Below are 27,483 nucleotides of genomic sequence, written 5' to 3' on the forward strand. Positions count from 1 at the left end.
TACCATGAGATAATGTCAACATTTGGCAGATCTGCATTAATCAGGGAGTAAACCAATATTTTCCAAATGAACGATGCATGCACTGTTAACAAAATGACATGGGGTTAAAGGTCTGTTAAAGTGCAAGATAGACCAATGAGTGTGAATGTAACGGAATGCAAAAGTTTATTCATGTGGGATTTTTAAAAATTTTTTATTTACTTATCTTTAGAAGGGAAGGGAAGGAGAGAAATATCAATGTATGGTTGCTTCTCATGCGTCCCCTGCTGGGAACTGGCCTGCAACCCAGGCAATCAAACCACGATCTTTTGGTTTGCAGGCCCTTGCTCAGTCCACTGAGCTATACCAGCCAGGGCCATGTGGGTTTTTATTTCAAACAGCAATTAACCTTTAAAAAACTATCCCCTGTCAATCTGGGTTTAGTATCAAAGAGGAACATCTACGGTAATATAAAAAAAGCTGTAGAAATACTCTCCCAAATTATATAACTGCATGAGGTGTGATTTTCTTCATAAACCTAAACAAAAACAGTAATACTACAGTAGATTAATTGTAGAAACAGATAAGAGAATCTAGCAGTCTTCTGTTACACCAGAGATTTTCACAAATATTAAACAATTTTCTCTTCTCACTGGGAGATGGCAGTGGGAAGAGGGTATATAGTTTTCATGAATATATTTTTTAACATAATGATTTTGCTTAATATTTAAACATTTTTCCTTTTTCTAATATGATAAATATCATAGATATACCCAACATAAACAAAAACTCTTTGGGGCCTTCAATTTTTAACAGTGCGAAGAGGTCCTGAGTTTGAGAAATGCTGTTGTATAATCTTTCCTCATCCCCTGTATTATCAAACGACTTCCTTGGTTAGTCACATCTTCTGAATGCCACTTGGTTTAGTGCAGTGTACATGTTTCATGTATATATTTTGATGGTATATGTATTACATGTCCAGTAAAAGCTCTAAGTTATTGGAATACCTGATGGAGAGTAAGCCACTTTATTTTGTTTTTGTCTTGTTAACTAAGCATATTAAACTTTAGTTTTTAAAATTGGTATGACATTGTATTTTCTACTATAATCTGTATAAAATAAGGGAAGAAAATTAAAAAGATGAATCGAATTCAAGAGACTCTAGTTTTCCTGATACTTACAGAATCTTTAGGCTCCCAAGCACTTAGGCATTTAAATGACTAGCCTTGGAAAGATTATTCTTCATTTTTAAAAAAGATTTATTTATTTCCAGATAGAGGGAGAGAAACACAAGTGTGTGGTTGCCTCTCCCACACCCCCTACTGGGGCTGTGGCCTGGGAACCAAACCGGTAACCATTTGGTTCGCAGGCCTGCACTCAATCCACGGAGCAGCAGGAGCCAGGGCAGATTATTTATTCTTCATTATATACAAAGGGACTCTTAAAATAAGATAACCCAAATCATTTTGTCATAAGCTCTTTTAAAATATAAGAAAGCAGGACACTGTCATTGAAGTGTTCAGATGATATGCATTAGCTTTAGGTCAAATTTTTGATACATTAAAGATCTGAATTTATAGTGTTATGTATGATTTGTGATATACCATGAACCTTTGTGAAAGCAGAATCCATAGTACCTTTATAGTTATTTTATAGGAATTGGACTATAATTTTATTATACATAATTATCAGAATTTGTAAAAGTCTTTATATTTATGTCAGTTAACACAGTTATAATTTGTTCCAGCGAGGAGTTCCTAACCTAGGGCACACTCAACATTTATCAGATTGTTGTTTTGGGAAAGTAGGATTTGCTTTTTAACAGTGATAGTAGGACTTCATTGTAAGAAGTAAAGAAATGTTAATTGACCTCTGGGAAGGCCAAGAGTCTTAGAGTACTAAGGATTTAGGCTTTCGGTCTTGAATTTCAGATCTGCTTTTTTCTGTATGACTGAACAAATTGCTTTCTCTCAATTTGGGATTATATATGAAATGATGGTATAATGTGTGCCCCAGGGATTATAGTGAGGATTAATAATGTTTCACTTCAGAACTTGAAATTCACCCAGAATGTAGATAATGGTAGCAATGTTTTTCTTTTTTATTTTATTGAATTTACAGGGGTGATAACTGGTTAACAAAATATGATGGTTTCAGTTGTACAATTCCATAGCAAGTAGCGATTGCTTTTTAAATCAGCATTTTTGAACTAAAGAGTTATTTGGTCATTGCTTTTTAAAATATATTCATTAGACCAAGAAACCAACTACTTTTACTTTAATGTGAATTTCTCATATCTGATCTCTTCCTCCTCCAATATATAAGGGGGAATAGTGGTTTTTCTGGGAGAAGGAAGGATGAATAAATAAGCCCTTGGAGAAAGGAGACCTTGGTAGAATACTTAACTGTTTTGGAGAGACAGATGATGTAAATGTTTTTTTAGTTCGTGAGGGCTGCTGCAACAAAATATTACAGGCTGGGTGGCTTAATCAGTAGACATTTATTTTCCCCTGGATCTGGAGGTGAGAAGCCCGAAATCAAAGTGTGGGCAGGTTTGACGGCTTTTGGAGCTTACAGATGGCCACCTTCTTGCTTTAACCTCGTGGCCTTTCCCCCATGCAAGCAGATCTTTAGTGTCTGTTCCTAATAAGCACATCAGTCATGTTCTGTTAGGGCCCCCACCCTAATGGCCTCATTTTAATTACTCATCTCTTTAAAGGCCCTGTCTCCAAATATATTACCTGCTGTGGTACTGAGTTTTGGAATTTCAACATATGAATTTCAAGGGAACATAATTCAGCCCATAACACAACCATTACATAAGACATATGTTTATTGGGTACTGGCTATATGCCAAATGCTGAACTAAATGCTTAGTAAATATCATCTTATTTTATATGTAATTTGGCCCTGTGATTATTAAGTATCTCTAGTTTACATGGGAGGACACTTAGGCTTAGCCAGGGGCATCCACCCTTTTGGTGTCTCTGAGTCACTGCAAGAAGAGTTGTCTCAGGCCACCCATTAAATACACTGTGACACATAATCACACAAAAAAATCTCAGTGTTTTAGGTAAACTTACAATTTTGTGTTGGGCCACATTTATGGCCATCCTGGGATCATGTGGCCCGCAGGTGTCAGGTTAGACAGGCCTGGTTAAGTAACTTGGCTGAGAGACAGGATTGAAATTCAAGTCTTTTGGGCTCTAGTGTCTGTGTTCTGTTAGGTAAGAACTGAACTGGCAATAGAAGCACAGAGAGAGAAGAGTTAAAATATGAAACACAAACCTCAGTTTTGCAGTTTTCACTAGGGACTTGCTAGTAAGTAACATGTGAAATGGAAAACCATTTAATACTAGCTCTGGTTGAATAGCAATTTTTTCTTAAAAAAAGTGGTAGAAATTTTTGGTTTTAGAATGGAAACAGTGAATGAAGTTAAAGATATTTAGCACATCATTCTAATTATTTTCAAGTTGCTCAAAATGCCTTTCTTCTGTTTTCTTTTACAGAAGATTCTAGTGTTCCAGAAACTACAGTAAATGAAAGAAAACCGAGTATATCATATTTCAAGAATGAAGGAGGAATACAGTATATTGATTTGTCCTCTGATAGTGAAGATGTTGTTTCTCCAAACTGTTCCAGTACAGTTCAAGAGACAAAATTCAACAAAGACACAGTAATTATAGTGTAAGCAGCTTAAAGATTTATTAGATTTGCCTATGGTTTTTTTTTTGAGAAAAAATTACTTAATTTTAAATGCTTTCCCTTTTTTTTTTTTTTTTAACATTTTCCTACTGTATCTTTATTATTTTTTTTCCTAACTTAGAAATGTAGAGAGGTTGTGTGTACATATGTTTCTGGATAGCAGTTATTTTCAGTAAGATTAGTGAGCAGATTTTTTTTAACTCTCCATGAACAAAAAAAATATTTTAACAGATACCATCGTTCATTTATAATTGCCTTATGGTTTGTTCTTTAGTCCCAGAATCAGATCTTTTTAACATTTTGGGGGCACATTCTGTGGGGTAAGACAGAGTTTCTATTGTAGACAGGTGGAAAGATAATTAAAAATTATCTTTAATTTTTAAAACATTAAAAAATGCTTTATGTCAAATAATAGATACTGTGGGCAAAAAGGGGAAGGAAATAGGGAGTTCAGGGCCAGGGGTAGGTACATGGTTTATTTTTTAAAGATTTTATTTATTTTATTTATTTTTAGAAAGGGGAAGGGAGGAAGAGAGAGAGAAAAACATGAGTCAGTTGCCTCTCGCATGGCCTCAACCTGGGGTCTGGCCTGAAACCCAGGCATGTGCCCTGACTGAGAATGGAATCGGCAACTTTTTGGTCAGCAGAACAATGCCTAACCCACTGAACTACACCAGTCAAGGCGGTACATGGTTTCCAGGAGCACAGTTAGTAAAAGGCTTCATTGAGAACATGATGATTGAGTGAAGACCTGAAGAGGAAAAGAAAGTGAACCGTGTGGAAATGGAGGCAGAGAATGTATTCCAGGCATTGGGAATCACCTGTTCAATGACCCTGAAGTAGTTTTATATCTGGCATTTTTGAGGGAAGTGGGGAGGCAAATAATACAGAATGTAGGTACTGAGGTTACCAAGTAAGGAGTGGGGTAGAGGAAGGGCTTGATCAATGTTAAACCCATAAGCTATTTGACTTTTATTCTGAATGAGATGGGAGGCTAACTGAGCAAAGGAGTAAAATTATCTGATGTATGCTTAAAAGGGCTTTGAGGCTATAGGGCAGCAGTAGTAGAAGCATGAATATTGTTTTAATAATGCAGGCAAGAAATTACAGAGGCTTAGACCCAGCTAATACTTGTGGAAATGATGACAAGTAGTGAGATTCTGTTTATATTTTGAAGGCAGAGCAGAGAGGATTTATTGCATGTAGGATAGGAGACAAAGGAATCAAGGATGATCAGAAGATTTTTGGTCTGACCAACTAGAAGGATGGAGTTAGCATGACTAAGATAAGAAGACACACTTTGGAGTGTCTTCCTTTTGAAGCAAAGATTCAATCTTGAATATACTGTAATTGAGAAGACTCTTAAGACATAATTGGAGATAGGATATTGGAGTAAAGGGGAAAGATCTAGGTTACATACCTAATTTTAGGAGTTGCAGAATGTAGATGCTCTTCCTCTTTATTGAGTTTAAAGGTGGCCCTGGTTAACAAAATTATACAGGATTCAGGTGCACAGTTCCACAGCACTTTATCTCTACCCTGTATTGTATGTTCACCACCCCAAGTCAGATTTCTTTCCAGAATATAGATTTGATATGTAAGCCATATGATTAAATGAAATCACCAATGGACACTACTGTAGCTGGAAAAGAGATCTCCTGGTTGAACTCCAGCATTTAGTAACCGGGAGATGAGAAGAAACTTACAAGGGTTTTAAGAAGGAACAGTCTTGGAGTTAAGGGAAAAGTCAGAAAGTTGTGTGATCAGAAACTATGTGAAGAATGTTTTACAAGAAGGAGCAAGAGATTGAGACTGTCCGCTGCTGATGATAAGGATTTCCTTTAAAAATGAACCTGTATATAAACTGTGATGAACATGCCTTTATCCTGAAATTCACTCTGAAATAACAAGTTCATTCTGCATGGTTAATCTTGAAAATAAATATATTAGCCCTACCCCTAGTTTTTACTATTTATTTTGAAAAAATTTTAAACTTACTGAAAAACTTCAACATTATAAACTAAGATTCGCCCATTTTTGAAGGTATTTGCATTTTTACCTTCATAAATAATTAGAATTATTATTGAACCCTTTATATTCTCATTTATCTGCTAAGAATAATGTCATTCTCTTACATTACAAAAGGACGATTTCAAATTCAGAACTACCAACCAACATTGGTATGATGTTACCTAAATACATAGTCCATATTTAAGTTTTATCAGTTAATCTCAGTAATGTCCTTTGTAGTATTGCTACTCAAAATTACTAGTTTGTAAACAATGTACTGATTTCTTCACCAAGAAAATCTTGTAATAATATGTATATATATATATATCTTCTAGACTAAGCAATATGCTTATGACTATAGTTATTTTGCCTTCTGGTGTAAATTCCTTGTCTAGTCATGGACAGATAACAGTTGGAGTTCAAGGGCTAGCAGTCAATCTTTGCACCATATTTTGAGTAGTACTTTAATAGTAATTCCCCACCACCACCACCCATCCTGCCCCAGTATTATATGTTGGATTTAGTTTGTCACTTCCCTTTAATCTCATTTACTCTGAAATGGTTTCTCAGCCTTCTTTCTTTTACCATACTGACCTCTGAAGATAACGTCAGGGTTTTTTGGGTTTTTTTTTAAGGATGTCTGAATTTGTACACACTTGATGTTTCCTCATGATTAAATTTAAGTGACAGAAATACTATATAAAATGATTTTGTCCTTTTCATTGTGTCATGTTAGGTGGTACATTGATACCAGCCATTGTTGGTGAAGTGAACTTCAACAATTCAGAAACCTGTTGGGTTTCCTCTATATTGTTACCTTTTCCCCCTTTCTAATGGTTAAATAATCTATAGGGAGATACTTAAATCCAAGTAATGATTCTTTTTCCTATCAGACTTTCAGTAGTTTTAGCTTTTTTGGCAATTCTTGCTTGAATGGATTATTATAATGATAATTGCAAAATGATGTTCTTCTAACTCACTTTCTAGAACTTATATTTTATTTGGTATTTTGTAAAGAACATTTTTCTCATTTCTCCCCATTCATTTTTATATAGTACATTAAATAAGAACATGGAACCATAGATACTTATTTGTTCTATGGGTTAAAACCCATTACTGTCATAATTCATTTTGATGTTCACATTGCTCAGTTTTGTCAGGTGAGGGCCTCTTTAGGAAGGCTGTAGTTTTGAGAGGTTTCTATCATTTTTTGAGCCTGTCTCTTCTGGCACAAGACTAGTACTATCCCTGCTCTAAGTCTAAAATCAGAATTTACCATTTCTCCAAGTAGCACTGGTCCCTTTTGGAAGGGAATGGTATTTGGCAATTTGCAAGTAGATGTATTCTTTCCTTTGAGGGAGGTGAGGTTATGTCATTGCCCTTTCAGCAGAATGGGCTAGGAAGTATGAGGAAGAGGGAGAATGTATGGGAGATGTTTTTTGTGTTTTTAAATCATGAGTTTCTCATGATACCTTCAATTCTAATCTACCACTATAAGGCTCTTCCTTGTCTTCCCTAGATTTCCTTCTCTGACAGTGAGAACTCTGGCTTCCTCCAGTATCATTATATTTACTAACGGGCACAATTATCCCATATACATAAAATAGTTTTAGAATTGCTGTAATTGTACCACTTGGCAATTAGGCCCACTAGAGAGTGTTCAAGATTTGTTTATGAGTTTTATTTTGTTTTTATATTGAGGGTAAATGATCATAGTACTTAGATTATTTACACTATTTCTGCGTTATTCATTTGAAATATAGGTCAGTCTATTAATTTCTGTTTGTGTTCCTTTTAGGGCTTCTCCTATGTCCTTTTTTAAAAATTTTACTTTGGAATATTTAAAATATTGACAAGGTTCCCAGAAATCAAAACTGTATATAGGATGTTTTTCTTTAATGTATCTTTTTTTCCTTATTTCTTACACAAAAAATAGCAGACTATATACATACCTACATACATCCATGTATATATTCATATGTTCTTTATTTTATTCACTTAGCAGTATACTATCCTGGAAATCATATCAATTTGTAGAACTCCTTGTTCTTTTTCACAGTTCCATAGTACTGCATTGTGTGAAGGTTTCATAGTTATGAGTAGTACTTATGTATGAGTCATTTGGTTATCAGGGTCTCTTTCTAACCTTTACCCTGTTGACAGTTTGGGTCACATAATTCTTTGTTTGAGGGACCGTGCTATACATTATAGAATGTTTAGCAGAATTCCTGACCTGTACCTATTAGATGCCAGTAGCACCTATTAGATGCCAGTAGCACCTCTGTAGTCAAGAAATTAAAATGATCCCAGATATTGCCAAATGTCCCCTGAGGTCAGAATCTCTCCCCTTTTAAGAAACACTGATGTAGACAACAGTCAAACTCTGGCAGTTGATAAAATCTCCCAGGAAGCATTAATAGACTTGGAGGAAATGAAGATAGAATCTAGGTAACAACCGCAAATTAAGAAAATGGACAAAGACGAAAAGCCTTGGATAAGTTTTGAGAACACAGCCAGAGAGATAATGAGAAAATCAGAGGTAATAATGTTGGACAACCTGTGGGGTGATGGTAGGGGTGGGACGGGACCAGATTTTCAAAAAGAGTTGTCAACAGTATATGGAACCAGAGGAATAGATAATAAAAGGTTTTTATCCCATTCAACATTTTAGAGGGTACTAACACCCTTACAAACAGTTTCACCAAAGTGGTGAGATAAAAGATACAAAATAGAGAGTTGACAAATATATAGGAAATAAGAAAGTAGAAAATCAGTCTTATAAAATTTGTGAAGGAAAGGAGAATTTGCTTATTTCACTGCTATGTTCACAGTGTCTAGAAAACTTTTGGCACATCAAAGTCATTGCAGACTTGGGAAGAAGAGCTTAGGGAGAGAGAAGAATTGGGGAGAGAGGATAGCTGATAGTTACAGGGTCCTGGTAAGAAGTAGAAAGGCCTAGAATACCTTAGCACTGAGAGTGGATTTTGCCTTCAACAGAAGGGAATAGCTTCATCAGAGACCAGATAAAAGAACACAAAGTAAGGTCACCTGTTCTTGTAGATTATTTTTTTATGATTATTAAAGTTTCAGGCAAACAATAATATATAGTGAACACCCATATACCTACCACCTAGATTTAACATTAACTTTTTTTTGTTTGTTTCATCTCTTATCAGCAGTTTTCAACTTTTTTAATCTCACGGCACATAAAATACTAAAATTCTGTAGCACACCAAAAAGTATATTTTTTGCCAATAGGACAAAAAGATAGATGTAGTTTTGATTAATTTATACTAGATGGCTGTTGTTGGCTATTGTAATAATTTTATTCAACAGATTAAGGGACAAACAAGAAAACAGGTCAGTGCCCCTAACTAAATAGTCATCTATTGCATGTTTTAAAAATTCTTGCAGCACACCTGTTGAAAATGTCTGATTATTATTGGCTGACATATATTAAAGAATAACAAAGTAAATTACAGATATCCCAACATTTCTTCCTTTAATACTTGGTTATACATCACTGTCCTCCCAAAAAACCAATACTGTTATCAATGAATAATTCTATACTGTTATTCCCAGTTTATATTCAGTTTTGATATGTTTTATAGCTATTTTTTCAAACCAGGATCCCAACAAGGAATGTCACTGCATTTAGAGGTTGTGATTCTAACTGCAAACAGTCCACTCACCTCATCTCCTCTTTTTTAAGAATTTTAACTATTTTAGAGGAAATAGATTTTTCTGTTGTTTCTTCATGATGGTCTTGAATTTATTTCTCTATCACTTGTATTTCCTGTGAACTGGACATTAAATTGAAGGCATGATCAGATTCGTCATCAACATGAATACTTACTCATCAAGAGACATACGAGTTTGTCCCACTAAATGGTCTTGAGCCTAAATCACTAGTTTTAGGTTGTCATGCAGAAGAGTAAGGTCCTTTGAAAGGGGTTGTCCAGGGCAGGAACTGTAAAAGGATTCAAACCTGAATGCTTTTTATTTTCTCAACTAGGAGACAGTCAGCTAAGAAGCATGAACATAGTGAGGCAAGTGAGAATCCAGAGTTGAGTACATCAGGAATGAGAAGTCTGGTTGTGATGGAAAGGGAGACAAATGTAATTGTCTTTAAATGTTGAAAGACAGGCATAGTGACAAAGGAAGAGATTGATTTTTGCCTTGTTACCTTAGAGCAGTTTCTCAGAGCGAGGTTCTGGAAGTCAACTTAGACGTTTAAAATACATGTTCCTGCCAGCGCTCTAATAGGCTCAGCTGCTCTGATGTGAATAGGCGTTGAGAAATTACTAAGATACAGATCCTGGATATGTGTCTTAAACAGAGCTGTCCAAAAGTAGAACTAGCTGCATAGCAAAGTCTGCATTCTCTGATCTCCGGAATGTCTACAATAGTAGAAAACCAAAATTTCAAAATGAGATTTTTTTCGGGGGGCGGGAGAGACAAATGTGTGTGTAAAATTGGCCCCAAATATCTTTTATATATAGGGTGAACATATAAACTGAAATGGAACAAGATTAAAAATTGTCATTATAGGATAAAGCCCCACATGGAATAAATGTTCTTTGTCTGCTAAAGAAATATTTGGTTCCAAAAAAGTTTTTTGTTTATGGCAGAGATTGATGTTGATGGACCATTCCTTTTTTAACACCAATTCTAATCACCTAGGCTATGAAGATTCTTTATTCTCTGTATTTGTTGTATAGTCTTTATAATTTCTCAGGAGCAACATGACAACGCTCATCTGATATTCGGAGTGTAGGTGAGGAAGAGTAGGAAAGAGAAGTGGACACGCAATAAATGTATGTGTGTCTTGAAATAAATGCCAGGTACTTTTTGTTCTTTTTCATCCCAACTTGGATAATTTGTGATGCTTTCAGAGTGTGCAGATTTTGGGAATGTAGATTTATTTATGTAAACATTTAAAAAAAAAGTTGTTTTAATCTTTGACAACAGATACAGATTTCTTTTAATATTAAAAACAACTGCAGATATGCTTTATTTCATATACACATATATACATTGTTATATTGAAATAACATTAACAATACATTACAATTTTTTTTCTCTGAAAATATTTTTAGTTCTGAGCCCTCTGAGGATGAAGAGTCCCAAGGCCTTCCTACCATGGCAGGTAGAAATAATGATGATATTTCAGAAATGGAAGACCTTTCGGAATTAGAAGACCTTAAAGATGCTAAACTTCAAACCTTGAAGGAACTGTTCCCACAAAGAAGTGACAATGATTTACTTAAGGTTTTACCTTTTTTTTGGTAATTTGTTATTGTAGCTGTAATGATGATTAAAATCTCTCCTGTATCTAGTGTGTATTTAGTCATTTTTATAAGATATTTTATGTTTTAAGATAATTACTTTTATGAGATAATTAAGGAAAATGCCAGAGATTTACTTGAAGAACTTATTAATAGGTAAGGTTAATATTAGGTTGGCCAAAAACTTTGTTACATTTTTTCCATAAAATGCATATTTTTCATATTTACCACTTATTTTACTGATTTGGATATTTTGGGTATGTTGGTTCTCTCCCACTATTGGTTTCTAATGGGTAGAGGCCAGGCGTGCTGCTAAATACCTTCCAGTGCATCAGACAGCCCCACAGCAAAGAATTATTTGCCCAAAATGTCAGTAGTACCAAGAAACTTTGCAAATCATTTTTGATAGGTTCTATCAGTCATAGTACCTTCTCCATATACTGCATACATTTTTTTGTGTGTTTCAGTTTTTACCTTTCCTGAAAAAAAAAAAGAGCATAATATGCCAAAAACATTGCATGTTTTCTTCCATCTTCAGTATTGAAATGACTGCACAAAAATTCATCAATTTTGATAAGTTCTTTTAAATGCACGCTGATATGACAGCTGTCACAATACAGTCTAACAAAATTGTTTCAAAAGAAGTTAAAGATGACTAAGCGCTACTAGAGCCATCATACAGAAAAAAATGTAACAGACATTTTGGCCAACACAATATAGTAATGTAAGTTTTCCTTAATAGCTTTCATACATAACTTGTGAACTTTTGTGTGCTCCAATGATGTAAAATGGGGACACCTCCCCTTAGTCTCACGAAGAACTCACAAATGTCAAGAGGCTTTTTTATTTTTGTAACGACAAGGAGTAGATCTTGATATTATGGTGGGTACTGGCATCCCATATAGGATATGCTTTTTCTGAGATGAATAGCTGCTCCTTAGCTGCAGCAGGCTATAGCCATGTGATGATCAGTTATAGCCCATTTTTTCTCAGACATTTTAATTCTTGAAATTAAGTGAAAAGGATGGATTTTAAATTTACTATTGATCATCAATTTAATAGCTTTAGTGAGACATAATTTAAATCTAGTAAAGATCACCTATGTAAACTGTATAACTTAGTGGTTTTTAGTACATTTACAGTGTTGTGCAACTATCACTATAATTTTAGAGCATTTTAATCATTTCAAAAAGAAACCTTCTACTCATTAGCAGTCACTCTCCATTTCCCTCCCCAAGCCCTAGGCAGTCACTAATCTCTGAATTTATAGATTGGTCTATTCTAGACATTTTATAGTGGGGCTAATATAATAATAATCTTTTGTGACTGGTTTCTTTTCACTTAGCATAAAGTTTCGAAGTTCATCCATATTTATCAGTACTTCTTCCCTTTTTTAATGGTAACTAAAGAAAAATAAAATGCCATTGGGGGAAGCAAAAAAAAGTCTGAACTATGAGGGTATTCTGGGCCTGCTAGTTTGGACTCTTAAGTGTAAATTATTCATATTTCCTGGTGTTTGCTTTTTATTTATAATTTTCTTCCTTCCCCCTCTTTTCTCTTCTCTCCCTTCCCCTCCCTTCTCTCCTTTTCTCTTTTTCTTTGATTTTAGATAGAGGGGAAGGGGGGCAGAAAGAGAAGGACAAAAATATCCATCGCATACACACCTTGACCAGGGACCGAACCTACAACCCAGGCATGTGCCATAACCAGGAATTAAACCATCGACCTTTCCATTTGTGGGACAACACCCAACCAGCTGAGCCACACCAGCTGGGCTCAATTTCCTGTTATTTTTAGCATGAACCTTTTTTATTTTTTCCCCCCTCGTATCATTTTGATACGTTCTTAGTGTTAGCCAAAGGAAGTTTCAGTGTTGAGTTGTATGCCTGGTGTGATTTTTTTTTTCTCTAGAATAAAACAAAAGAAATACAGCCATTAGCATAGTAGATACACGGTCTACTTACAGTGTTGGGAAGAGCTTCCAACAGCATAAACACAGACTTCTAAAATAGTCAAAGAAACCAATCTCAGTTAAAAATACTTTTTAGCTCTTTATGTGATTCAGGGGGACTTTTTTTCTGTAGAAATATTTATTTCTAATTTTATCATTACAATGGGAAAACAGGCTTGGGACACAGATTCGATTTGTATGTTTCATTGATCAGAAAGTGTTGGAATTTAGCATATCTCACTCCAAAACAGAGTACTATCTTAAGGTAATCTGGATTTTAAGTGATCCCTATCATTTCAAGAGCTTTAAAGGTAACATTTATATATTACTTTTCAAAGGCCCATGTAAAAGAATTCAGGTTACAAAATACAAATTTAGTCTTAGACTTGTTAAGAATATGCTTTGGCTCCTAAAAAGGAGGAGGGACCCTTACACATTCTGTACATTCTGTACAGAATGTGTAAGGGTCCAAGATTAATAAAACTAGTATGGGAGACAGCATTCCCATTTGATTGGAACCCAATTGATTTAGTACAAAAATAACTTATTTAAAAAGTAAGATTTAAAAAAAATAACCCATTGATCCCTGAGCAGTGTGACTCAGTTGGTTGGGCATCATTCTGCAGAGTGAAAGGTTGCCAGTTCTACTCCCAGTCAGGGCACCTGCCTGGGCTGTGGGTTCACTCCCTGGATGGGCCGTGTACCAGAGGCAGCCAACTGATGCTCCTCTCACATCGACATTTCCCTCCCTCTCCCTTCCCTTCTGTCTAAAAATAAATAAATAAAACCTTTAAAAAATAAGTAACCCATTGAAAATATAGGAGACGTTAGCAATAGAAGAATAAGGGGTATTTAGTTTCTTTTGAGGTCCAGAATGTTAACAGAACAGTGTAAAAAGATTGTATTAAAATGTTAATTACATAAGTAATATATTTTAAACAAATTCAGACAATTTAGAAGCAAAGAGGCCCTTTTCCCAGTCATCTTAGGAAGTATGGGTTTTTTTTAAATGGCTGCAGAATTACGGTATTCCAAGGTCCACTGTAAAATGTCAATTAAAAAGGAGTAATGTCAATGTCTGTTGGTCTTCCCCTCTGACTTCCTATTTCTATCCTTCCCTCCCTACACAGTCAGTGTCTGCAAACGTAAATGGAAAGTTTTTGAGGCTCCAGTGCACAACTCTAATCAAAATAACAAAAACCTTGAATATGCTGTATATGACTAGGTTTTAATTTTTCCTTTAATTTTTCCAGTGATAATGAGTAAATTTGATACATTTGAAGATACACTTAGATAAGTTCAGACTTCTGTATAAACCAGGGTTTCTGAAAATTTATCGTAGGACTCACTGGACTTAAAACTATGACATACGTATTTCCTGACCTTATATATAGTTATTTGTTCTTTAATATTTTGATAACTAAAATAATTCTTAGTGTTATTTTAAAAATATCAATCTCTTCTCATTCTTTTAGTTGATTGAATCAACCAGCACAATGGATGGAGCAATTGCTGCTGCCTTGCTGATGTTTGGTGATGCAGGTATGCCTGACTTACTTTCAAGTGCTTCTGTTTTATGACATACTGTCGTCTTTGCATTTTCAATATTGTTCTGTAATTTACCAGGTTCCTGCATGAATTCTTATAAGAATCTTATGAGGTATTAATAACTTCAGCTTTTTTTTAGATCAAGAAGTGACTTACCTGTGGTCATACAGCTACTTGGGAACCCAATTTTCTTTTTTTTTTTTTCTTTTTTAGTTTTATTTTTTAAATATATTTTGTTGATTATGCCATTACAATTGTCCTATTTCCCCCCTTCATTCCTCTCCACCCTGTACATTCCCCCCCTTTAGTTTATGGCCACGTGTCTCAAATTCTTTAGATTCTATATTTCCCATACTATTCTTGCCCTCCCCCTATCTATCTTCTACCTACTGTCCATGCTACTTATTTTCTGTACCTTCTCCCCCCTTCTCCTCCCACTCCCCTGTTGCTAACCCTCTATGAGATCTTCATTTCTATGGTTCTGCTCCTGATCTAGCTGTCCTTTCAGTTTGCTTTGGTTTTAGGTGTGGTTTTAATATCTGTGAGTTTGCTGTCCTTTCACTGTTCATCTTTTTTATCTTCTTTTTCTTAATATTTCATATAATAAGGGCTTGGTGATGATGAACTTGAATTTGATCTTATCTGAGAAGCACTTTATCTGCCCTTCCATTCTAAATGAAAGCTTTGCTGGACAGAGCAATCTTGGATGTGGGTCTTTGGATTTGATGACTTGGAATACTCCAGCCCCTTCTTGCCTGTAAGGTCTCTTTTGAGAAGTCAATCCACTGACAGTCTGATGGGAACTCCTTTGTAGGTGACTGTCCCCTTATCTCTTGCTGCTTCTAGGATTCTCTTCTTCATTTTAATCTTGGTTAATGTAATGATGATGTGCCTTGGTGTGTTCTTTCTTGGGTCCAACTTCTTTGGGACTCTCTGAGCTTCCTGGACTTCCTGGAAGTCTATTTCCTTTGCCAGATTGGGGAAATTCTCCTTTATTATTTGTTCAAATAAGTTTTTCACTTATGGCTGTTCCTCTTCCCCTTCTGGTACCCCTATAATTCAGATGTTGGAGCATTTAAAGATGTCCTGAAGGTTCCTAAGCCTCTCCTCCTTTTTTTGAATTCTTGTTTCTTCATATTTTTCTGTTTGGTCATTTTTTTCCTTTTTCTGGTCCACTCCGTTGATTTGAGTCCCAGTTTCCTTTCCATTACTATTGGTTTCCTGTGTATTTCCCTTCATTTCAATTAGTTTAGCTTCCATATGTTCCTCTAATTTGTGACTAAAATCAACCAGTTCTGTGAGCATCCTGATGACCAGTGATTTGAACTGTGCATCTGAAAGTTTGGCTATTTCTTCATTGCTTAGATTTATTGGCTCTGGGACTCTGAGTTGTTCTTGAGCCATGTTTTGATATGTTTATGCCTGTTATGTATGAGGAGCAGAGCCTTAAGTGTTCACCAGGGCAGGGCCACCCACGGTGCTGGTTTGTGACGCTGTATGTAGGGGCAGGATCAGAGAGGGACAATAGCAGTCCCCTCTGCCACTTCCCACCACTGGAGCCTGCACGGTCTGTCTCACCGCTTTCTCCTACACCGGTTTATCTGCATGCGAATGTGTGACCGTGGTCAGCCCTCAGTGAGTCTACCACCTTGTGCCCTCAGTGGGTCTGCCCGGTACTCCACACCTGAGATCTGCCCACAGCTGCCGGCACACCTGGGTTGTGTGCCCAGGTTGGTCCGGTGGATCTTTCCTGCCTGATCCCGCTCTGCTGCTGGCTCTGCCCCTCTTACCAGTTTGGCTGAAGGGTTCATTGTTGTCAGACTTCCATGTTGTTCAATTTTCTGTGGTTTGGCTGCGTTTTTGTTGCTAAAACTTTGTTATGTGAGAAGGCATAGTGCTTCCACCTACACCTCCATCTTGGTGGAAGTCACTATGTTGATTTTTCTAATCCATGAATATGGAATATCTTTCCTTTGTGTCTTTAATTTCTTTCAACACTCTCTTATAGTTTTCAGTGTTTACGTTCTTCACTTTCTTTTGTTTATTCCTAGGTATATTATTTATGTTGCAACTGCAGATGAGTTTTCATTTCTTTTTGATATTTTATTGGTAATGTATAAGAATGCAGCAGATATTTGTACATTGATTTTTCTGTCCTGCAATTTTACTGTTTTTATTTATTGTTTCTAAGTCTTTTGGTGGAGTCTTTCAGGACTTGTACATACCGAATCACGTCATCTCAAAAAAGTGAGTTTACTTGTCCATTCTCAATTTGGATGCCTTTTACTTCTTTCTCTTTCCTGATTGCTCTTACTAGGACTTCCAGTACTTAATGCTGAATAACAGTGGTGAGAGTTTGCATCCTTCTCTTGCTCCTAATCTTAGAGGAAAAGCTGTCAGCATTGAGTGTGATATTAAGTTAGGGTTTGTCATATGGCCTTCATTATGTTGAGCTACTTTCCTTCTATAACCATTTTACTGAGTTTTAATCATAAATGGATGTTGTACCTTGTCAGATGCATTTTTCTATATCTGTTGAGATGATCATGAGATTTTTATCTTTATTTTGTTAATGTGGTATGTCACACTGATCGATTTGCACATGTTGAGCCATCTTTGTGTGGAGAGAACCTCCCTTAGTTGTGATGTATTATTTTTTTTAATGCTTTATTGTATTCAGTTTGCTAATGTTTAGGATTCTTGCATCTGTGTTCTTTAGTGATATTTTGTGAGTGTGTGTGTTGTCCTTGCCAGGTCTTGATGTCAGGGTAACATTGGGGTCATAAAATGAGTTAGGAAATATTCCCTCTTTTTCAGTTTTTGGGGTGTTTGAGAAGGATAGGTGTTACATCTTACATGAATGCCAGAATTCACTAGTGAGTCATCTGGACCTTGATTTTTGTGTTTTAGGGAAAGTTTTTGATGACTGTTTCAATTTTCTTACCATTGACCAGTCTGTTTAGGTTTTCCAGTTCTTCATGGTTCAGTCTAGGGAGGTTATATATTTCTAAGAATTTACCCACTTCTTAGGTTATCATATTTGAGCCTTTCATAGCAGTTTTGTATAGTTCTTTGTGTTTCATTGGTACATTGTAACCTCTCTTACATTTCTGTTTATTTGAATTTTTTCTCTTTCTTAGTGAGTCTAGACAGAGTTTGTCAGTTTTATTCATCTTTTCAAAGGACCAGGTCTTTGTTGTATTAATTTTTTCTATTACTATTTTGTTGTTTTTATTTCGTTTAATTCTGCTCTGATTTTCAGCATTTACTGCTACTGACTTTGGGCTTCATTTGTTCTTTTTCAAATTCTTTAACTTTATATAAGCTTGTTTATTTGAGTTTTCTCTTGTTTCTTGAGGGAGGCCTGTAATGCTATACATTTCTCTCCTGTTACTGTTTTTGCCACATTCAACAAATTGGTTGTGCTGTATTCTTACTCAAATTTCTATCTTTTCATTTCTTTTTTGTTACAGTGGCTTTTCAGTATCATGTTGTTTGACCTCCATATATTTGGTATTTGCAGGGTTTTTTTTGTAGTTAATTTTCAATTTATGCTTTTGTGGTCAGAGAATATGCTTGGTGTGATTTCCGTCTTAAGTTTATTGAGACTTGTTCATGACATACATCTGTTTCTGAGAATATTCCATGTGCACTAGAGAAAATTGTTTATCCTGTTCTGGGGATGGAAAGGTCTGTAACTTCTATAATTATGGATATTTGATCTGTAGTGTCACTTAAGGCTAATATTTCCTTATTTACTTGTATTTTCTGTTTGGATGATACATTCATTGCTGTTAATGGGGTATTTAGGTCCCCAATTATAAGTGCATTTTTGTCAGTATCTCCTTTTAGGTCTATTAGCTTTATATATTTTGGTGTTTCCAGTTTGGGTGCATATATATTATGTCTTGATGTACTGTCACATTTATGAGTATAAAATGTCTGTCTTGGTCACTTGTTGCCATTTTTATCTCGAAAGCTATCTGATATAAGTATAGTTACACTCACTTTTTCTCTGTATACCATTTGTTTGGAGTGTCCTTCATTTTGAGTCTATATTTGTCTTTGTAGCTGATGTGGGTCTCCTGAAGGCTATACATAGTTAGGTCTTATTTTTTAATTCATCCCTCCTTTCTGTGACTTTTATTTGGTGAGGTCAGTCCATTTATATTTAGGGCGATTATCAATATATGTGCAGTTGCTGTAATAGTTTTGTCTTTTGTTTTCTGTTCTGTTGTTTCCATCATTTCTTTGTTTGGTGGAAATTATTCTATGATTTTTTTCCCCACCATTTCCTCTTTTTCTTTGTTGTTGTGTCTCAGTTCCAGTTTTATGTTTTGTACTTACCTTTCTTTATTTAGGTTTATGTAAAAAAGTTTCATATGTGCAGTAATACTATTTTTCTGATTTCATTTTATGTTCCCTCACCTTTGCAAGTTCAATCTTTTTCTCCCTTCTTTTATGTTTTTGTTGGCACAAATTATCCCTTTTTATGCTGTGCATTCATTTCTAAACTGTGGAAGCAATAGTGTTTTTTAGCTATCTTAACATTTAGATTATATTTAAGTATTTAATACCCTATTCTGAATAAGAGTTGCAATTTCTTGCTCGTCTGTCATCTTAGATTTTTGTTTCCTTTTTATTTTCTTTTTATTTGAGATTCAAAACATCAGTTGCTCTTAATCCTTTTTTGTGTAAGATGAAATCTTTTTAGCTGTTCATATGTGTCTATATATACACATATTTTTAAAGATTTTATTTATTTTTAGAGAGAGGCGAAGGGAAGGAGAAAGAGAGAAACATCAATGTACAGTTGCCTCTCTCATGCCCCCTACTGGGGACCTGGCCTGCAACCCAGTGACCAGTGACCCTTTGATATGCAGGCCTGTGCTCAGTCCACTGAGTCACACCAGCCAGGGCCATATCTATATATCTATATATTTCTTAAAAAGACTTTAGCCCTGGCTGGTGTGGCTCAGTGGATTGAGCGCAGGCCTGCAAAAGCAAAGGGTTGTGGGTTTAAATTCCGGTCAGGGCACTTGTCTCAGTTGTGAGCCGAGTCCCCAGTAGGAGGCACAAGAGAGACAACCACACATTGATGTTTCTTTCCCTCTCCTTCTCCCTCCCATCCCCTCTAAAAAATAAATAAAGAAATAGAATCGTTAAAGCAGTATTTTATTGTTCATGCTATTACAGTTTTCGCACTTTTCTCCCTTTGCCCCACTCAACCCAGCCTGCCCCCCGCTTCTATAGTCAGTCCCCCTCACCATGGTCCATGTCCATGTCTCCTTTATATATGTTCTTTGACTAATCACCTTGCTTCAGTCAGTCCCCATCTCTTACATTTTCTCTTAGAGCTGTCAGTCTGTTGTTTCATGATTCTATGTCTTTGGTTGTCTTTTGCTCAGTATTTTATTTTGTTCATTACATTCCTTTTATAAGTGAGATCATATGGTATTTGTCTTTCACCACCTGGCTTATTTCACTTAGCATAATAGTCTCCAGTCCATCCAGCTGTCACAAAAGGTAGGAATTCTTTTTCTTTTTTCTGCTGCATAGTAGTCCATTGTGGAAATGTACCATAGTTTTTAGTCCGCTCATCTATTGATGAGCACTTAAGCTGTTTCCAAATCTTGGCTATTGTAAATACTGCTGCTATAAACATTGGGTGTGTAAGTTCTTTTGAATTGGTGTTTCAGGATCCTTAGGGTATAATCTCAGCAGCGGAACCACTGTATCAAAATGCAATTACATTTTGTTTCTTGAGGAAATTCTTACTGTTTTCTACAGTGGCTGCATCAGTCTGCATTCCTACCAACAGTGTACTAGGGTTCCCTTTTCTACACATCCTCACCAGTCCATTTTGTTGATTTGTTTTTGATGGCCATTCTGACTCACGTGAAGTGGTATCTCATTGTAGTTTAATTTGCATCTCTCTGAGGGCTAGTGGTGTTGAGCTTTTTTTTATAATATGTCTATGGGTCAACACTATGTCCTTCCTGGAGAATTGTCTGTTTAGGCCTTTTCTCGTTTTTCAATTGGATTTTTTGTCTTCCTGGTGATGAGTCGTATGAGTTCTTTATATATTTTGGAGATCAAACCCTTGTCTGATATGTCATTGGCAAATATGTTCTCCCATACAATCAATTCTCTTTTTGTTTTGGTGATAATTTCTTTAGCTGTACAAAAGCTTTTTAATTTAATGTAATCCCATTGTTTTTTTCCTCTATTTCCCTTGCCCTAGGAAATACCTTGGCTAAAATATTGGTATGGGGAATATCTGAAATTTATCTGTTTTCCACTAGACTTTTATGGTATCATGACTTATGTTTAAGTCTTTTATCAATTTTGAGTTTATTCTGGTGTACGGTGTAAGTTGGTGGTCTAGTTTCATTTTTTGGCATGTATCATTCCAGATCTCCCAGTGCCATTTGTTGAAGAGGCTATTTTTACTCTGTTTTATGCTTCTGCCCCCTTTAGTAACTATTAAGTGATCATAGAGACATGAGTTTATTTCTGGGCTCACTATTCCATTCATTTCATTTCTGTGTATGTTCGTATACCAGTACCAGACTGTTTTGATTACAGGGGGCCTACCAATGCAGTTTTATATCAGTTATTGATCCTTCCTACTTTGTTGTTCTTTCTCATGATTGCTGAAGGTTTCCGGGGGGAGGGGGGTGTTCCAGATAAATTTTTGGAATATTTTTTTGAGATCTGAGAAATATGCCGTTGGTATCTTAATAGGAATTACATTGAATCTGGTTTGCTTTGGGTAATAGCAGAATATAAAGTCAATATTCAGAAGTTGATGGCATTTTTATACACTAACAATGAACTATCAGAAAGAGAAACTAAGAAAATCCCATTTACTATTGCAACAACACCAAAAAAAAAAAGTAATGCATAGGAAGAAATTTAACCAAGGAGGTAAAAGACCTATACTTGAATATAGGACACTGAAGAAAAAAAATTGAAGAAGATACAAATAACTGTAAGCATATATTATGTTCATTTGTTGAATGAATTAGTATCCTTTTGTATTTTTGTTTCAGGTAGAATATACTTTTTTGTAACATTTCTTATAGTATAGATCTTGTGGTAAATTCCCTCAGCTTTTGTTTGTCTGGAAAAGCCTTTATTTCTCCTTTATATCTAAAGGATAATTTTGCTAGATATATTATTCTTGACTGGTGATTACTCTCTTTCAATATTTTGAATACTCGATTCCACTTGTGGCTTGTAAAGTTTCTGCTAAATTTAAAAATAAAAGAGATAAATTAATGGAGTTTTCCTTATAGGTTACAATCTTATGTGACTGCCTTGAGAGTCTTTTTTTTGTCATGAGCTTTTGACACCTTTAATATGATGTGCCTTGGATATGGCCTTTTTGCATTGAGATAGTTAGGTGTTCTATTAACTTCCTAGATTTGAGGGTCCAGCTCTTCCCGTGTGTTTGGGAAATTCTCAGTTTGGTTAGGCTCTCTATTCCCTTTTCTCTCTCTTCTTCAGTATACTCATTATTTAAATGTTGCTCTTTCTAATGGAATCAGATAGTTCTTAACAGAATTCTTTCATATTTTCAAAACTCAATTCTTTCTCATCTTCACCTGAGTCGTTTTTAGATTTCTAACTTCAAGATCACTGACTCTTCTTTTCCATCTGGTCTGCTCTGTTTTCTAAGCTCTCTCTTTAATTCATTCTTCATCTCATTTATTGAGTTCTTTAGCTTCCGAATTTATTTGGAGTTTTTAAAAAATTGTGTTTTATGGTTCCAGTCTATTTTGAAAATAGTGCTCTCGGTCACTGATTTTATTTCTGAGCTCACTGGACTGTCATTCTGAAGTTTTTTTTTGTATATCATCGAGTGTTTTCAAGACTGTCATTTAAGTCACAATCTTCCATGTCTTTGAGTTTATTTTTTGTAGTTTTTTTCTTTGAAAATTACCTTGTACCTTGGTTATTCATGGTACTTATGGATTATTTCTCTGCCTGAGAGACTACTATTTGAGGGACTAAAATATGCTTGAAGTACTTGTTACTTTTAATTGATTAGCATTTTAATAAGGAGAGGTCTTTTGTTTTCCAGTAGAAGGTGCTATAACATCACACAACTTCTAGTTTTCGTTTTCTCCTACCTGCATCACTGGGAATTCTGAGATCTCTGCGGGGCAATGTCCCAGGCCTGTGGCAAATGTCTCATTCCCAAGGTGGTAGGCATCCTCTATATGGCTTGGTGGCCTGAATTTCAGGGCATGACCCCCATGGTGGTGTGTGGCAGATGATGGGTCTCTGGACCTTGAGTTCCTGACACTGCTTTCCTGTTACTAGAAGCTGCCAACCATCCCTCACTTACTGAGGTGTCCTAGTGTGCCCTGTACCAGGTCCTGCTGTTGACGGGTTGGAGAAGGGATTAAGAGGCGTGTTCTTGCTTCTTCAGCTTTGCGTATTCCATTCTGTTTAGACACAGTGAGTACTGGCCACTCTGTCTGGAATGTTACTCTTGCCCCTTCATGACCTGCCTCCACTGTTGCATGTCTGCTGGAGGTGGGTGGGCTGCAGGAGAGGGTGTGGGGACAGTTGCCACATCTGTGTCTTTTTTTGTTTGTTTTTTATTCTGGCTGTTCAACCAAAGCCACTACCTTCTGCACACTCTCTTTACAGCTTCTTCATCCTTGCTCCTGGCTTCAGCTTCAGTGTGTACCAGTCAGGCAGTGCAGAATGCTGCCTCTGCCCCTCTGGTCTGCCAGGCAGGGGTTTGCAGTCCCACCTGCCACTGCTACCACATTCTCTGTGGCCACAGAAAACACCAGACTGTGACTGTGGCTCCTGTCTCTGTCCTGCTTCCCCTGCACACTCCAATATATCCACCTTCAGAGGTTTCATTGCGTAAATCTCTCACATGTGTTTATCTGCTGAGCAGGGAATCCCTTGTTGAATTACAGTTCTCCAGTGTACAACTTTGAGGACAGAGGCTAAGAGGTTTTTTCACTCTGCCAGGATGCTGATGTCACTTCTGGTTTGCCTTTTTAATAAAAGAACTCTTTATTTTTCAATTATAGTTGACACAGTATTATACTACTTTCAGGCGTACGGCATAGTGATTAGACATTTATATAACTTACAGAGTAATCACCCCAATAAATTTAGTACCCATCTGACACCATACATAATTTTTACAATATTATCAACTATATTCCTTATGCTGTACTTTACACCCCCTCGACTATTTCCTGGTTTGCATTTTAAAAAATTATTTGATTTACCATCTTGAACTCGTCAGCAAAATTGGTTTAATTAGCATTTATGTTTCCATTGTTGTGTTGTTATAGTACTGAAGTAAATAGTCTTACAAGTAAATGTTTATGTTATTTCTTTGGGCTAAATTTCAAAATAGGATGCTGAATCAAAGGATATGCACATTTAAAATGTTAATGGGTACTTATCTGTTACTTTTTTAAAGGTTTGCCAATTTATTCTTTCATTAACTGTGTGAATAAACTGTGTGAATAAATGCCCATTTTCCTAAGTGAGTTCTTTTAGGCTTTTAATTTTTTTTGAAACTGAAAAAATATATAAGCAGAAAACATATAATAATGCGTTCCCCTGGGTCTGTCATCCCTCTTCAAAAATTATCTACTGCATGTCTGCCCCCCACAAAGTATATCGTATTGGAGTGGATTCCAAACTTGATATTATCTTATCTGTGTGAAATATTTAAAATCTTAAAAATATTCCACTTTGAACAAAGGAACAGTAATGTGGTACAGGGGTGCTGGCTACACAGAATGTTTAGATTTTCTCATTGATTAATTAGCTGTGTGGCCTTGGGCAGTGTTTCCTTAACTCTTCTGTTTCTCTATTTCCTTAGCCCTATAATAGTATAGTAATAGTACTGAACTCATAGGTTGTTGTAAGTGATAAAGTCAATGTCAATTTCTTACTATAGTATGGGACATACAGTAAGTACATAGTAAATGTTTACAGTTTCTTATTTATTAGAGTGGCATCTGATAATAGAAAATGGTATAGGAAAAAGTTGACAGTCTTCCTCATTACTGTGCCCCTAAGCAGTAATTACAAAAGTTTCTAAAAATTAGTAGTCTTAATGATCGTTTGTTTAGTTGCAAACCAGTTTGGAAAATTTTACATATTCTTTCTTGTTCTCACAATACCTCAGTATTCCATAATGTTTCCATTGAAAGATTTGTAGAGTAACTATTCCACAGTAGTATCTACCTTCAGCAGTTTGTATCCTTCGGCTAACTCATTAACTTAACAAATGTTTATTTTACACTTAGTATTACGAGCCAAATGCAATTTTAGGCACTGAGGGGCAGAAGGAAACAAAATGTGCAAAAACCTCTGCCCTCGTGGGTTTATAGTCCTCATTAAATTTGAACTTCAACTGAGTTCTTCTCATTCTGTACTATATTTTGATATTATTTTTTAATGTGAACCAGCAAGTTATAAGGAAGAAGAAATCAGGGTTTTCTTGTGTTTTAAGTAAGCTTCCATACTTCATCTTGGAATGGACTGGGCAGTCATATCAGTCATCTTCATCCTTAGTACTATGCATTTTTGAGGTAATACATGGAATGGTGGCTTTGTCTTAACAAGATAGATAAGCCTTTGATATAAGATATCATTAAGATGGGAAATTTTGGGTGGTGGATTTGGACAATTTTCAACAAAAGGCCTTTGTGAATAAACTGTAAGAGATCTTGGACAGTTCCACAAGTCATGGTGGTGGAATTGGTTTTACAACAAATTAATCTTTTATAGACAATATCATCTTGCATATTAAACAGTATCGCATAGCTTTTATACATTCCTTTCTGAAAGTTTTACTTATGAATACTAAGTTACTTATGAACACTGTTTTCAAAAAATATCCAAAAATTTTAGCCTATTTTAGAAGCTACTAATTGGGATTTATTGATGGTGTCAGGAGTTTCTGTAGCTATTTTTTTCACTTCTCTATATGTGTTAAGAATGGGTACAACATTTTTATATGAGTATACTCCTATCATATCTGCTGTTTTGTAACTTTTTCATTTGTTAGAGACATCTTTCCATGTTATTTTAAAGGTCTTTTATAACAGTGGCATGCATGTGTGTATCCTAATTTGTCTAATATCTTGGGCATTTAGACATTTTGGTAACATTTTTGTGTATATGTGCCTAAGCAAACACTCCCATCAGTTCTGTGGAATAAATAACTGGAAAAGGAATTGTTGGACTAAGAGACACAGAGCTAAAATTCTGAGATGTATTTTTGAGTTGCCTTCCAGAAAGGCTGTTACAATTCTAATCTTAGAATGAAAAAAAATTTACTTTCCGTCTCTTTAATTATTAAGTTGAGCCTCTCCATTTTTTTCTGTTGAACTGCCTATTTCTATTCTTTGTTCATATTTTTTAAATCAGTCCCATGTTTTCAAATACTGAATTTACATGAAGTATATTGTAATCTGGGGTATGAGGTACATCTCTGATTTTTTCCCCCCTGAAATTGATGTGATGAGTGCTCCCAAATAAAAGATGAGAATTTATGAAACACATCATTTGAAAGTGATATTTAGTATAACATATTAATTTGGTTTTTTAGATAATATAGAAAATGCTTAATAAATAGAATAGGTTTGAAGATAGGCAATCAAGCATTGTGTGCTGTTATATATAAAACCTTTGGTACTAAAATTTTAGTTTTGAATTTTTTCCAACATTTAATTGCAAATTTTTGACATTAGCCATTTTATATGCATGTAAAGATTTGGTGCTGTGGGAAAAAAAGGATGTATAAATGGATATTTAAGGCTGGAGAATTCTTTATTGACAACACAAAGTTCTAGGTCTTTTACAGAAGAAATGTGTAGGTGATATGGCATAAATCATCCAGCTTGAAGCCTTTCCAGTTTAGACTGTTCCCAAGGTGCTCACTTAACCCCAACAGAGACAGGGCCACGCAGAAGTAAGGCCTAAGTATTGTTAGTAGGGTAATAACATGGGTATAATGATTTATCATTTTAATTTGAGCATCTCACCTAGAATGTCATATGATGTGCTTGAGTGTGATATGTTACAGAATTACATGCTTACAATTTTGTAATAAAAGATTTTATTTTAAAAAGGGGGGCATTATTTTTGCCGGACCCCTGTAGATGAGGTGGTGGTTATATTTCCCTTTTCTTAAAGTGGATGCTGGAAGTTAATTGGCATATGTGTAATGCAAATATATGTTAAACAGTAAGTCGAAGGAAGAATTTAAGCATTCATGTTAACATGTATTTATTATTCATTAAAAGGTTAATAGCATTCAGTTATTTTGTTATAGCCATATTGTGAAACTTTCAGGCTTACAGCTTGAAAGCTGACATGTTTACATTTATTTTGAATATTAATGTTTTTACAACTTGTATTTTTAACGGCATAGTTAGGGTGCTGATATAGTTAGTACTGAAATCTAAAACCTTTGTGAACTTAGCAGATGCTTTCATATTAGCGCAGTAGTATGTCTCAAGAATTTGTCCTCTGAAAATAAAAGTATTTAACAAATAGATCAGTGTATTCAAAGTATAAATATATAACATAGTTTTTATTTATTTATTTAAATTTTATTGATTATGCCATTACAGTTCTGCTCCCCCCTTCATTCCCCTCCACCCTGTACCTCCCACCCCCACCGTTCCCCCCCTTTAGTTTATGACCATGTGTCTCAAGTTATTTAGATTCTATATTTCCCATACTATTCTTGCCCCCCCTATCTATTTTCTACCTACCATCTATGCTACTTATTTTCTGTACCTTCTCCCCCCTTCTCCTCCTCCCACCCCCCTGTTGCTAACCCTCCATGTGATCTTCATTTCTATGGTTTGCTCCTGATCTAGCTGTCCTCTTAGTTTTCTTTTGTTTTAGGTGTGGTTGTTAATAACTGTGAGTTTGCTGTTCCTTTTACTGTTCATCTTTTTTATCTTCTTTTTCTTAGGCAGTCCCTTTAACATT

General features: G+C 35.5%; 1 protein-coding gene across 4 annotated transcripts in view; it reads left to right on the plus strand.

Annotated features, from left to right (window-relative positions):
* Window positions 1-27,483, plus strand: part of SMARCAD1 (SWI/SNF-related, matrix-associated actin-dependent regulator of chromatin, subfamily a, containing DEAD/H box 1) — a 101,983-nt gene that overhangs the window by 13,348 nt on the left and 61,152 nt on the right. For all 4 annotated transcript variants that reach the window (XM_053666402.1, XM_053666403.1, XM_037140060.2 and 1 more), the window contains 3 exons: window positions 3,489-3,666; window positions 10,794-10,965; window positions 14,409-14,475. In XM_053666402.1, the coding sequence (XP_053522377.1) occupies window positions 3,489-3,666; window positions 10,794-10,965; window positions 14,409-14,475 (417 nt within the window). The remainder of the gene's footprint in view (window positions 1-3,488; window positions 3,667-10,793; window positions 10,966-14,408; window positions 14,476-27,483) is intronic.

Source organism: Artibeus jamaicensis, unplaced genomic scaffold (genome assembly GCF_021234435.1).
Source record: "Artibeus jamaicensis isolate MK-2021 breed Jamaican fruit bat unplaced genomic scaffold, CSHL_Jam_final contig_452, whole genome shotgun sequence".
Lineage (NCBI taxonomy): Eukaryota > Metazoa > Chordata > Mammalia > Chiroptera > Phyllostomidae > Artibeus > Artibeus jamaicensis.